General features: G+C 57.5%; 3 protein-coding genes across 7 annotated transcripts in view; all 3 read left to right on the top strand.

Moving 5' to 3' along the window:
- The window catches only part of S100A13 (S100 calcium binding protein A13), a 9,612-nt gene extending 4,280 nt beyond the window's left edge, over positions 1-5,332 (top strand). For 3 of the 4 annotated variants that reach the window (XM_039849865.1, XM_039849867.1, XM_039849866.1), the window contains one exon: positions 5,127-5,332. In XM_039849865.1, the coding sequence (XP_039705799.1) occupies positions 5,127-5,267 (141 nt within the window). In that variant the 3' untranslated portion in view covers positions 5,268-5,332. Of the gene's footprint in view, positions 1-119; positions 346-5,126 lie in introns of those variants that run through there. The other variant, XM_039849864.1, reaches the window with a different exon arrangement.
- A 1,439-nt stretch (positions 5,333-6,771) lies between these two features.
- S100A14 (S100 calcium binding protein A14) lies at positions 6,772-10,615 on the top strand. Of its 2 annotated transcripts, XM_039849856.1 has the most exons (5): positions 6,772-7,208; positions 8,427-8,487; positions 8,870-8,977; positions 9,451-9,597; positions 9,817-10,615. In XM_039849856.1, exons 3-5 carry the CDS (start codon positions 8,948-8,950, stop codon positions 9,955-9,957), a joined length of 318 nt encoding a protein of 105 aa, XP_039705790.1. In that variant the 5' UTR covers positions 6,772-7,208; positions 8,427-8,487; positions 8,870-8,947; the 3' UTR covers positions 9,958-10,615. The 2 variants fall into 2 exon arrangements, with proteins under 2 accessions (XP_039705790.1, XP_039705789.1); XM_039849855.1 differs by having other exon boundaries at positions 6,772-8,487.
- Positions 10,616-11,541: 926 nt separating this feature from the next.
- The window catches only part of S100A16 (S100 calcium binding protein A16), a 7,129-nt gene continuing 5,651 nt past the window's right edge, over positions 11,542-13,019 (top strand). The window contains exon 1 of the mRNA XM_039849860.1: positions 11,542-11,724. The gene's annotated coding sequence lies outside the window, so the exon portion shown is untranslated. The remainder of the gene's footprint in view (positions 11,725-13,019) is intronic.

Raw genomic sequence — 13,019 nt, forward strand, 5'->3', positions numbered from 1 at the left:
TCCTTCCCCGCCCTGCCTCTCCTGGGCAGAGGCCAGAGGTGGCACCCAGGGCAGGGAAGGTGTGGGGTCTGCTGAGGGAGTCTCAGTGAGGGGGCCTCAGTGAATAATCCGGCCTAACCCTGACTCTCCCTCTCTGCTTCCTCCTCCCACCGCTCAGCCCTGTGAGGAGTCCGCTCCAGCCCCGGGGGCCTGATGGCTGAGGAGCCGCTGACCGAGCTGGAGGCGGCCATCGACATGGTGATCAACACCTTCTTCTCCTTTGCCAGGAAAGAGGTCTGGAAGGACAGCCTCAGCGTCAGTGAGTTTAAAGACCTGGCCACACAGCAGTTGCCTCACCTGCTCAAGGTCGGTGGGGGTCTGGGGGCCTGAGGTTTTGGAAGACGGTGGCTGTGGGACACTGTGCATGTGACGTGGTATTGCTGGGCACGGTAACGTGACCACAGGTGCGTTGTGGAGAAGGACGTGGGTGATGACACGTGTGAGTGGTCCTGGGTGTTCCTGCCTGGTGTGCGTGCGTGCGTGCGTGTGTGTGTGTAACTAGGTAACACCGTCTGTGTGAAGGAGTGTGTTTTATTGGGCTTTGTGCTCCCATCGGACGATGCTGTTGGCTTCTCGTGTCTGCTCTGTGCCTCTCTGGTCTGATTTGCCCAGCAGAGGGCCGGACCCGGAGCTGGCTCCCCGGAGGCTCATAGACCATCAGAGCCAGAGGGGACCAAGAGAAAACACGGCCCACGAGCCCCACTTCACACACATGGAAACTGAGGCCCAGCTGTGGGAAGGCGTTTGTCAAAAAAAACCAAAACAAAACCACACACGGCCAAATTCGTGGGGCTGTCAGAGATCTGTGGTTACTTCCTGCCCTCTCTGGGGGTCCTCTCGGGGATGCGTCTGCCCCAGGGCCGAGGAGGAATTTAAGGCTCATCCTCTGTAGATGGACACATCGCCCCAGGATGCTAACAGTGTCTTTTACATCCTTTCTGAAAATTCACAGGCACAGGAAAATGTGCGAAGATGCGTAAAAAAAAAAAAATCAAACAACCCAAACGAGTCTCTGAAACTCATGGTCCATCATCTGCAAACTCCCCTACATCCTTAGGCCTCCCAGACTCCTCCCTTCCTCTCGTCACGGGAAACCGGGGCTCTGTCCCGAAGGCGCGGCCGTCCCTGCAGCCTCGTCAACGGGCGACCGGCTCCTGGTCCGGACCCCGCCTCCTCTGGCCTTGCGGATGTGGGACGCGGCCTCTGCTTCCCGTCGCCGTTTCCCCGTCTTAGTTCTTTCTTCCTCCCGCGGTGCTTTTCTGCCCTCCTCACGGCCCTCCGGCCCCTGACTTTCTGCTTTTCTTCTCATCGCTGCTCCTTCGTCACCTTCGGTATCCACACAGACAGCTCAGCCAGCACCTGGGCCTTTCAGCTCCTCGAACTGACTTCTTCCTCCCAAAGAGTCCGTCTCTCTGGGTCTCCGCCTTCCACTCCTCTGTTCACGGATCTCGTCGCAACCCAAATAATGCACGATTCATTCGCGACTTTCCAGTCGAGATGGTGGAGCGGAATATGAGAAAAGAAACAAACGAACAACAACAAAAAAAAAAACAAATGAAAGACCCGCAAATAACGCACCGCTTCCGAAATCTCAACGTCAAGCCTCCTTTTCCTATCTTCCGCTTGTCATTCTGATTCCATGCCTCTGCGGGGAGTAAAAAGGAATTTTCCTTCTGCCTTCCTAAGTTCTTCAGGCTCGAGTGGTCATCAGATTGACCTGAGACAGATTAAAAGGAGAAAATAACCAAACTTATGACGTGGGTACACATGGGGGTTCCGTTAAGACCATGAGACCCAGGGACGGACGGGGCAGTTGAGGCTCCTGTGCCATCTTGAGCCAAGGAGAAGGTGGGGGGTGTGTGGTTTGGGACTTCGGAGGGCTGGGAGGCGGTTCCCATGGAGATGAAGAGCGAATGGTTGGTCCGTGAGTGTTCGCTGGGCCATCCTTAGCAGCGGGGCACAGAGAGCACGTTTACCTGACGGGGCCTCGCCAGGCTCCTCCCTGTCTGTCACACGAGTTCATATTCAACTGTGGTGACCCGCGAGGACAGCGCCTTCCGGGAGCAGGTCCTCCATCTAAATTCTTTTAGGCATCCAGGGGGAGGTCAAAGATTTTCCTTACTCTTTTGTTTCTTAAAAATAACCAGCTGAAAATAATCAATATCCCCAGAAAGGCATATTTTGGGGTGCCAACTCTGCTCCCCATGACAGTGCGTAGAGGATCTTTTCCCATTAAAAAAAAAAAAGATGAGCTGTCTTTGATATAGCGTAACAGAAACATATGTAGCTGATCCTCTGCTGATGGAGTTTACGTCCGCTCCCCGCCTTTCACAAACATTCAAACCTGAGAGAAGATTTCTATGCAGGATAAATGCCTGGGAGTAGAAACAATAGGTCAAAAAGCATGAATATTCTTAATTTTACAGATATCACCGGTTTGCCGCCCGATGAGATTGTGGCAGATTTTGTGGCAACAGGCGGTTCACGTGAATATGCCTGTTTTCCCACGTCCTCGCCGAAACTGGGTCTCACCAAGCTTTCAATTGCTGTCTAGTCTGCTATGTGAAAATGGTACTTGTTCTGATTTGTACCGTTTCTTAATTCTGAGTGAAACGGAACATAGAAAATATTTTCGATGGGCATGAATATTGCATTTTCTGTGAATTGCTCGTGTGCTTATCAAAGAGGTTTTCTGTTTCCTATTGATTCATTGTAACTCTTCATAGAATGAAGATGCCATTGTCTACTACGTGAGCTGCAAATATTTCTCCCTAATTTGCCTTTTGTCTGTTGACTTCGCTTTTGGTGGTTTTCCCATGCAGAATATAAAAACTTTTTAGGTCGTCCAATTCTCAAACTTTTCCTGAATGGCTTCTGTGTTTTATGCTATGCTTAAAAGGTTTTCCCTAATTTAACATATATAAAAAACAACAACAACCCGACAACACAGACTTCATTTCATTATTAAAATTTTCCTACTCATGTGAAATACTACCTTGATTATTTATTCAATTCCCATGTGTATTTTGGATCCGTTTATTTTTTATTTAGTAACAATCTCATTTACTGTAGTTTTTTAATATCCTTTAATACCTGTAGGGTTGGTTGGCTCTCATTATTCTTATTTTTCAGAATTTTACTGGTGGATGTCACATGTTTATTTTTCAAGAATTTTAGTAACGTTTAATCATGTTAAAAAGAATCCTGTAGATTGTTAATTGAAATTATGTAAATATCTTTTAGGGAAGATTGACATCTTTACACTAGTAAGCCTTTCTCTCTCTCTAAAGAACAAAAAGGTATGTTTTTCTATTTATTCAAGTTTTCTTTTATATTAAATATGTGGTTTGCGACGCAGTTTCCAACACGGGTGGTTCACCTCATTTCCGTAACAAAAAATAGATTCACGGCACTCTGAACATTTAGAGAATTCTGAAGGTTTTGGGATCTGAGAGTCTGAAATGCAGAGAAAGGCCACAAATGCGAGAATTATATCTTGGTCATCCGAATGACACAATGTCGCATGTATCCTTCAGTTTCTTCACAGAAGCGTAGTTATTTCTACATTTGTGGCTAAGTGCTTCATTTTCTTTTTTACTGTTTTAAATGGGATCGTTTTTATTACAGTTTCTAACTGATTAACATTCATATTCCTAAAAGATATTGTTTTTTTCTTGAGTTAATATTGTCACCAGACACTAAATTAAATCATTTCTCTGGTTAGTTATTTAACCGTTGACAGCCTGGATTTCTCATCTGAAAGGGACACATAATAATACCTCTGCTGCTGGATGGGTCTCGCGTTTATTCAGTCAGTATTTACTGAGCGCCTACTCCGTCCCGTCCTGATGCTGTCCGAGGCTTTGGGGTGCGGCGATGGACAAGGCAGATAAGGTCCCTGTGCTGGTGGAGCCTTTCACTCCAGCAGATTACGAAGATTAAATGAAGTAGAGCATGTGATGTGCTTAGCATAATGCTTAGAACGGTCAGCACTATTAGCGCTTACGCTTGTTGAAATGGTAGCTATTATCATTCTTCTTCTTCTTTTCCCTGGATATACAATGATATAATTGCTAATACAATAAGAGATGAATTGGCCTCTTTCCTAATGTTTATACCTTTTATTTCTTTCTCTGGACTAATCGTAAGTCTTCTCTCCCTGCCACCGGGCGTCTGTGCTCCCCCCCACCCCCCCGGCAATGCTCATAGTATTCTACAACGAAGCGTGATTGTGGTTTTTAAAAAAGTTATTTTGCTCTTCTGTGAATTAGCTTTTCGTGCCATCTGTATAGACAGGCAAGTCTTCTCTGCCTTCATCCAAATGTCGATTCGAACGTTTAGCGGCGAGCTTTGCCAGAGACACCCTTCCTCGTCTGACGGCAATGCACTGTTCAACAGTCATCTTTTGGGTTGTGGGTATTTGTCTAGCAGCAAATCCTCGGCTCGTGATGTCCAGTTATAGCATCCTTTGATTTCACAGGCTTGTCGTGAGAGACTTTGTCAAGGGGCCCCTAGAAAACCGAGTACCACGTGTCTTTGCCATTCCCCTGATCTACCAGGCTGGTGTCCCAACTGGAGAAAACGAGACGACACCAGGGTTATGCAAACGAGCGGCCAAGCGCTGTGACCTTCTGCTTTCTGTGACGGGCGAGGGTGGCCTGAGACGGCTCCGAGGGTGGTCAAAGTGGGTCCGTGCCTACGAGGGCTCCCCGAGTGTCCCACAGGGGGCGGCGGGCGCAGTGGTGTGTGGGAGGCCACCTGCACCTGCAAGCGAGGGCCGTCGTGTGCACCTCCCTCCGGCTCTGCGTTCAGTGGCGTTTGTGGTTCGTAATCGCCACGTGGGGAGTATTCGCACCCCGGCAAACACTCCGAATCGGGTCCCCCACCGCCTGTGCTGCCACCCCGTGGCGTCGGGCACCACGGCCGGCCGCACTGCTTGGGGTTGCAGCCTTGTCCCGAAGGTGTGGGGGGTGGGGGCAGGTCCACGTGCCGTCTCGGGAGGGGACCGGCGACTGGCGGACCCTCCCCCCTCCCGCTCTGAAGAGCCCGTCTTTCTCACCTCGCCTTTCCCTTCGGTGTCTCCTCAGGATGCGGGCTCCTTAGATGACAAGATGAAGAGCTTAGATGTGAATCAGGACGCAGAGGTCGAGTTCAACGAGTACTGGAAACTGATTGGGGAGCTGGCCAGGGAGATCCAGGGGAAGATCTTGGAGACCCAGAGGAAGTAAAGCCAGCTGGCTGGGGCCGGGCGGGCCGGGCAGAGCCCAAATAAAGCTCCTCCTTGAAACATGCATGTTTCTGATGCACACCCTACCCTGATTTCTCCTCTTGAGACTAGGGGCTGGGGAAGTGCCCCCCTGACCCTGAGGAGGGTCCCCAAATCACACGCTCCTCGAAGGCCGGGACAGTCACTCATCTTTGAATGTTCCTCAGCATCCGACACCAGACCTCGTGTGGGGTAGGCACTCAATACATGGCAGATGAAAAAGGGGCCGTGGACTGAACCTGATGAGCTCGGGGAGGCCGGTCCGGCGGGCCCTACAGACTCGGAGACCGAGAGTCACCACATGGGCGGCCCGAACACGAAAATCCCTAACTAACTGCGGGTCATGACAGGTGGTCCCGTCCTAGGCCTGTGGCCTCCTCGACGAAAGTCAGCCTTTATAACAGACCTTCGAAAGGTCAGAGTCGTCTCGCTGGGCACAACCTCCCACCAGAGCACAGAGCCCCTCACTGTCCTCTGGTCCCCGGGACCATCTCTCTGTGTAAACGTCACCTGGCCTGCACCCACCAGTGCAGGAGAAGCACGTGTCCCTCCGTGCTGCTCTTTATCCCGCCCCAGAGACCACCGCGCCTCCCCCCCACCTACCACCCCTGCTTTCCCCACCCCCCTTAAACCACCACGAAAGGGTTTCACTTCACGTGACCCGCTCCGTCTCCTCCTGTGATGCTAACTATAAAATAAGCCGTGAAACTGCCGTTTTCTCAACATCGAGATTTTGCTTCTCGACATCTGTCATCGGTTTGACTCCGATCAACTCTCGTAAGACTTTTTTAGTCTGGATATTCTTTTGTTGACAAAACAAATGATTGACGAATGAATCTAGGAAAGGTAGAGACAGATCTCCGGGCAGGTGAGGTGATTCAGGTCCCACCCGATGCCTGCCGGGGCTCAGGGCTCCGTCTCCGCGCCACTGGGGTCTGTGCCGCTGGATGTCAGTGACGGCAGCGAGCATGTGTTGAGGGCTTGCTTTGCGCCTGGCACCGTGCTAAACCTTTTCCTGCGTTATCTTAGTTAATTTCTCAGTTAATTACTCAGTTAATTACGACCCTTTGAGGTAGGTTCCATTTTTAAGTCCAGTATTAAAGAGGAGGAAACAGATTTTAGAGAGTTTAAGTCGCAAAGACAATTAGAGGTGGGACTGGGTGGAAATCCCGAAACCTCTGATGAACTGTCATCTTCTGTCCCCGATGGGTGCCTGGGGACCCTGGGCCCTCCTCCCGCCCTTCCCCCGCTCCCGAGCAGGGGCGAAGCGGGAGATTCCGGGTCGAGGGCCGGGATGGTGGGGGGTGGGGGCGGCGGAGCTGCTGCAGGCAGGGAAACTCGGGCGTGCCGGGGGTGGGGGCCGCTCTCCCGGCCCTCGGCTGGAGGGGCGCGTGGCTTGTACCGCCTGCCACCAGAGGGAGCAGGGGCGGGGCAGCCCCACGAGCGCGACCTACCGGGACCTATCGCCGAATGCCATCAGCTGTCCATTGGGGGAGGCATTCGTCCAGAGGGACACTTGGGCTGAGACAAGCACCCACCTCACACCATGAAAGGGTCCTAGACTGAGACCTTCCATCTCAGTGCCCCAGATGGGATGCCTCAGAGGGACCTCAGGCTGGGGCGCTTTGGAGAAGCCCCCAGATTCAGACCCCTCCGAGGAACTCTCTGAATGAGACACTCTTGGGAAGTCCTCCACGGAGACACTTACGGATGCCTCTTATTGAGGTCGCATGTATGGGGGAGCCCTAGAAGGAGACTGAGAGGGGCGCCCTGGGAGTGGTCACCTAAAAGTAAAGGGCCAGAGTCAGAGGCGGCAAGCGTTTCTTTGAGATCCAAAAGAAGAGCATCCTGGAAGCACCGGTTCAGGCCGAACCCCAGTGAGCGGTCTGATTAGGAGGTGAAGGTGAGGAGTGTTTGTGAGGAAGAGAAAGGGGACAATGACAGGTGGAGAGAAAGGAAGGCGTTTTGATGAGCTAAGGGATGAGTTTCTGTAAGTGCACGAAGCGGACGTGGTGACGCTAATTCCAAGGGATGTCTTTAGTTTTCAGTCTGATCCTCACGCTACTTTCTTATCTGCAAACAGTTGTCACTGCAAATACAGTGCTGCTCCAGTAAGACCCAAAGGGTGGTCCCTCAGGGGCGGCGGCTCCTACCCCACTGTGAAGTGGCTCCGTCTGTGCTAGTTTTTCCAGCAGGGGTGCCCTGACCGCAGAGTTTAGAAGGAGGAGTCCAGGACCGTCGGCTCTGCGCCCCGCTCCTTCCTTGCCCTGACCGCCCCATTCCGCCTTCCTCCTCCTCCCCGTCAGGGTCACTGGGGTCGGGCTCAGGCCCTGGACCTGCTCCCTGGGGTGTCACCCCGGGTCCTGAGTCGTGCGTGTGTGCGTGCGTGCCGCTGTGGAGTGGCTGGGTTAGGGACAGTGCAGGGCTCTGAGGGAGGGAGGAGCAGGCAGCCCGACCAGTTTGGAGAGGTCATTCGGAGAGGTCATTTCCTGCCGGAAACGCAGCTGAGCCTCACACACGTGCAGCACATGTGCACGCCGGCCGAGGGACCCGGCTGGGTCTCGCACCACGCGGCCCTTCGCGGGCTCCTTGCTCCCTCATTCACCCGTCCCATCGGGACTGAGGCGGGCTGCGGTCTGGGATCTGGGCAGGCTTGGCGGTCACTATCCAAACTGGCCCTGGTGGGAGGGGTGTGCGTGCACGTGTGACCCATCAAAGTACAGAGAGGTCCCTGGGGACCTCTCTCAGCCCACATGTCCCTCATGCCCTCTGTGCCACAAACCCTGCCTTGATCAGCTTCTTTCTGGTTATGGCTCAGGGCCCCTCCACTTCCTGCCCTGCAATTCCCCAGGCCTTTCCGCCCGGGCTTGACCCTGCAGTGTTCCTAAGCCCTCCCTCTCTCCCTTGCCCACCCCGCTTCCCCTCTCTCTTCCTTGGATGCCAGGGGCATCCCAGACCGGCCCTCCTCGGCTCCCTCCTCGCGGCGGGGTGGGGGCAGGCTCTGGAGCTCCGGCCAATGAAAGGTGGGGCCCTTGCAGCTGGCTCACCTCCCGGGAGGCTGCAATAGCAGGGGTGGCTTGGGGAAGAGGCCCAGCCCCCTGCCTCCCCTCCCTTCCCCCAGGTATAAGAGCTGAGCTCAGGTGAGCTGGCTCGTCCTGTCCTGTCTCAGCGGCTGCCAGCAGGTAAGGAGAGATCCAGGGCTTTTCACCCAAACGGGGTGCCCCCTCCCGTCCAGAGGGCACGGTTTGCCTATCCTGCCCTAGTCTGCCAGGGTCACGGCCGGCGGGGCCCCGGGCCCTGAAGGCTGCTGTATGTGTGCGTGAAGCAGAGTGGGTGGCTGGAGGAGGAGGGAGTGAATCTAAGGTGAGGCCCAAGGGGTTCCCTTTAAATGGGGTGGCCTGGGGGTCGTGACCTTCGCTCCGGGAGCCTAGGTTGGGATGGGGTCCCGTGTGGAGCTGGCCCTGACCCCTGGATGAGACCTGGATGTCTGGGGTGGAGTCAAAGGAGGCAGTTGAGAAAGAAACGCTGAGCTGCCCCCCACCCGGCCCCCACCCCTCTGCGCAGATCATGAGCCATCGGCTGCTCCAGGGCGGGCTGTAGGAAGACACAGTGCTCACCAAAGGACCCAGCGCCCCGGGCACCATGGGACAGTGTCGGTCAGCCAACGCCGAGGTGGGCCCATCATTCCTGGCCTGCCTTTCCGTTCCCACAGTCCCCTCTCCTCCGCCTGAGGGTCTGTGTCTCCCATCGACTCCACCCCCTCCCCTTGGCCTTGGTCTGCCCGCCAGCCAGACCCTGTGTATGAGACCCGGACCCCCTTTCCGGTGCCCACACAGGGTGATGCAGACGGAGCCCTCCCAGGAAGAGCGTTCCGGCCACGTGCTGGGACCTGCCCTGCCCGGGAGGGGAGGGGGCCGTGGGCGGCGGGGAGAAAGCCTTGTCCGACCTGTGGCTCAGGGCAGAGGCCGTTTACGGCGAGTGGTGCTGGGTTCTGGGCTCTGGAGTGGGCGGGAGCCCGTGTGCTTTCCAACCGTCTTTTGCCCTGTTGGCCTGGCCCGGCTCCTGGGGATGCGGCTCCTGGGGATGCAGGGCGTTGTGGGGTGGGGCGGAGCCTCCCTGACCTGGGGGATGTCTCCTGCCCTCAGGATGCTCAGGAATTCAGTGACGTGGAGAGGGCCATTGAGACCCTCATCAAGAACTTTCACCAGTACTCAGTGGAGGGCGGGAAGGAGACCCTGACCCCCTCCGAGCTACGGGACCTGGTCGCCCAGCAGCTGCCCCACCTCATGCCGGTATTAAGGGGGGTGACCTGCCCTAGGCAGGACAGACTCCCCAAGCAAGCGCTCCGAGGCCCCACCCACGGGGCCACCACCCCTGGCACTAGCGAGCCCTCGCCCTTCCCCCTCGCCAGTGCCAGCCAGGCCGCCCCTGCTTCCTGCCCCTGGGCGGGGCGGGTGGGCAGATGGGGCCAGCGCGGCCGCCTCGCTGAGCTCTGCCTCCTCTCCCCGCAGAGCGACTGTGGGCTGGAAGAGAGGATCGCCGGCCTGGGCAGCTGCGAGGACTCTAAACTGGAGTTCGGGAGTTTCTGGGAGCTGATCGGAGAAGCGGCCAAGAGCGTGAAGCTGGAGAGCCCCGCCGTCAGGGGCAGCTGAGCACCTGCCCCTGGAATTCTGGGGGGCGGGGGGTGATGTCGGGAAGAGGGGACCTTAGAGACTGCAGGCCTGGAAATTAAACCTCTGTCCACCACCACTCTACCCGCGCCCGCGCCTGCCCCGCCTCTGCAAGCTGTAGGATCATAAGGGCCTTTCCCGGGGTCTCTGCCCTCCATGGGCCCGGAAGTCCCCACCAGAGGGACGCTCGGCGGGGGAGGGGTTCGGGGCACGGATGGATGTGGAGGGGTGCTGAGGGGTCGGGACGGTGGGAGTGGGGGGGCAGGACGGGGCGGAGCTGGGCTATGGGGAACGATCGGAAAGGGCCTGGGGACTGGGCTGCACATTCGGCATTAAATTTGGTCTCTAAGAACCTACCTCCTAATCCCTTCCCCAGCCCTGTCTGTCTGTCTGTCTGTCCGGTGCTACCTCTTCCGCCTCCAGCTCCGCCCCAGCCTCGCCCAGGGCTGTCCCTGGGCTGGGGCAGAGGAAGTGACACAGCAGGGTGGGGGGACCGGCTAAGGAGGGTGTGACTTTGGGGGTGAGGGGGCCAGCAGGGTGCTTGGGCATTTACAGAATGATGGTTGTTTTGTATCTTTTGATTAATAAAAAGAATGGAACAAGTAAAAGATGTCTTGACTGGACGCCTGCCCGCCCGCGGTCCACGGGCCCGTGGGTGAGGGGTGGGTGGGGTGAATGGCAAAGTCATCGGGTGGCGTGTGACACGTGGAGCTGCAGCTGGGTGGCAGAGCGAGTGAGCGGGGACCCACGTCCCATGGATGTGGGTTGAGGATGATACCAGGCCCAAAAGGGGAGACCTGGTCCTCCGTGAGGTACGAGCTCCTCGGTGCCGGTGCTGTGGCCTGGGACAGCAGAGGAGGTCGTGAGTGCACACCTGGGCGAAGGGCGTGAGCCAGGTGTGTGGAGCCCGCCCGCCGATGAGTGCGGAGGGAAAGGCGAGGCTCGCGGCCCGCGGCTGAGTCCCCGCTCCGCCACTCCGCGGCATGTTCCACAGTGTCCTCATCTGTAACATGGGGGGTTCGTGGCACTGCCCTCCCAGGACTGTGAGGGCGACACAAGGCACCCCGCACTTAGCAGCGTCGGGTGTGCGCCGACCAGATGTGGAATGGCCAGTCTCCTGGGTACCTTAGGGACGGGGTGAAGGGTGTCTCCAGAGGAGACCTGTGTCGCATGAGGGGTCCCGCGGGGTCAGGAGGGGTCCTGGAAGGCTGGCCTGGGGCTGGGAGCTGGGGGCGCCCGTGTCCCGTCCCTGGTGTCTGCCTTTGTGACTTGAGACGGCAGAAGTCAGCCATTCCTCCTGAAGTCCCAAGGCCAAGGAAGCCTGTGCGGCCAGCCCGGCTGGCCTGGAGTGCTAACTGAACTTGTCCGTTTGGGGCTCCCGAAACTGAGTTCCCGGTGACCTAGGTGAGCAGGGCAGGTGACAGTCCTGCCCTTCCTTCCCCAGCTGGTAGGCTCCCTCGGGCCTGCGGGGCTGGGAGGGTACAGCTGTGGGAGTGCCAGCTTCCTGCACGCCCTCTGGGGTGGGTGCGGAGGGGTGCTGAAAAAGGTGTGTACCGCTTTAACAAGGGCCCAACCCCAGGGCCAAGTCCAGAGGGAGCGCAGTCACCGGCTCCCACCGAGCCAGCTCAGCCAGGCAGGGCAGGAGGGAGTGGGACACTCGCTGGGAGAGCTGCGGGGAGGAGCTCTGGCCCTGGCTGCCAGAGCCCAGACCCCAGAGCCCTGCTGGAGAGGAAGTGGACCAGGAGGCAGGTGAGCACTCGGCCGGGCCCGGAGGTCTGGGACTGCCCCGCAGCAGGCTGGGGAGGCCAGAGAAGGGGCGGCGAGGGGGCCTGGGGAGGGGGCCTGCCAGGGGCCGGGCTGGGAGCTTTCCTTAACTGTTAACTTTCCCCAAAGGCCCTTGGTGGAGAGTTCTGGTGGGATGGGGCTGGCAGGGCCTTCGGAGGGGTAGGTGGGGCTGTGAGAGGCCCCCTCCCGGCCCAAGCCCAGCAGCTGCTGGCTGGGCCGCCTCCGGGCTGGGTGTTCAGGAGCTTTGCCTGCAGCCAGTTCCACGATCCCCTAACAGGAAGAGGGTGAACGCGTGCTGGTGAGGCTTGAGGGCCATCAGACCCTGACACTGGGTCTGGGAGCTGTGTCCTCGGAGAGGTGGTGGCCCTCCCAGGGAGGGCCGAGGGAGCTGAGAACCCGAGGGGACAAGTCAGGCACCGAGGTGGCTTCCCTCCACCTCGGGCCACAGGCAGGTCCTGGACGCAGGCCCCGCTGTGCTCGGGAGCTGTTCCTCGGGAGGGTGGGTGGGACCCAGAGGAACCGGGGTGACATCCTGGGGGAGCCTGGGAGAAGGGCCAGGAGCCCTGGCAGCTCCTCCGCCCCGGACCTGGGCAGGTTCAGGCTTGACTGGCTTTGTTTGGTGGAGCCACCTGCCCCTCCAGGAGCATCGCCTGCCCAGCCCTGTCGGGTGGGGGAGAGGGCAGGGGTGCTGGTGAGCAGGGGTGCTGGTGAGCAGGCCTCAGCCTTTCCCCATCCACGAGGAAACGGCTCTCTGGGTGTGCGTGCGTGTGTGCGCGTGCATGCGTGTGTCCACTCCAAACTCATCCGACTTCACTTGTCTGGAAAACACTTCAGAGGAGCAGGCTTCTTTCTCCACTCGAAAACGAGCGGGTAGAAGGTGGAGATCTGTAGTCCACACAGAGGGCCCGGGAATGGCAGAATTCCTCGCTCTGGGTGTCCTGTGAGTCCTCTGAGGGTGGGGAAGGGCCAGGCAGGGGTGCCGGGGGAGACAGGAGCCTCTGGAAGTGGGTAAAAGTGTGAGGAGGGGAGGGGAGGCCGAGAACTGGCGGCGGAGGCTGGAGACGCGAGTTTGCAACGGCCTTGCAGACAGTGTAGAATCGCCAGCCCACTGCGGGCTGCACCTGCCCTGCACACTGAAGGCGGCAGGCGCGAATGAATGAGAGCGAATAGACGCGTCCATGAGTGAATGAATGAATGAATGCGCACACGGCGAATAAACGAGGGGACGCATTCGAGGTAGACAGAAGGGACGCGGAGCA

This window comes from Pteropus medius, unplaced genomic scaffold (genome assembly GCF_902729225.1).
Source record: "Pteropus medius unplaced genomic scaffold, Ma_sr-lr_union100, whole genome shotgun sequence".
Lineage (NCBI taxonomy): Eukaryota > Metazoa > Chordata > Mammalia > Chiroptera > Pteropodidae > Pteropus > Pteropus medius.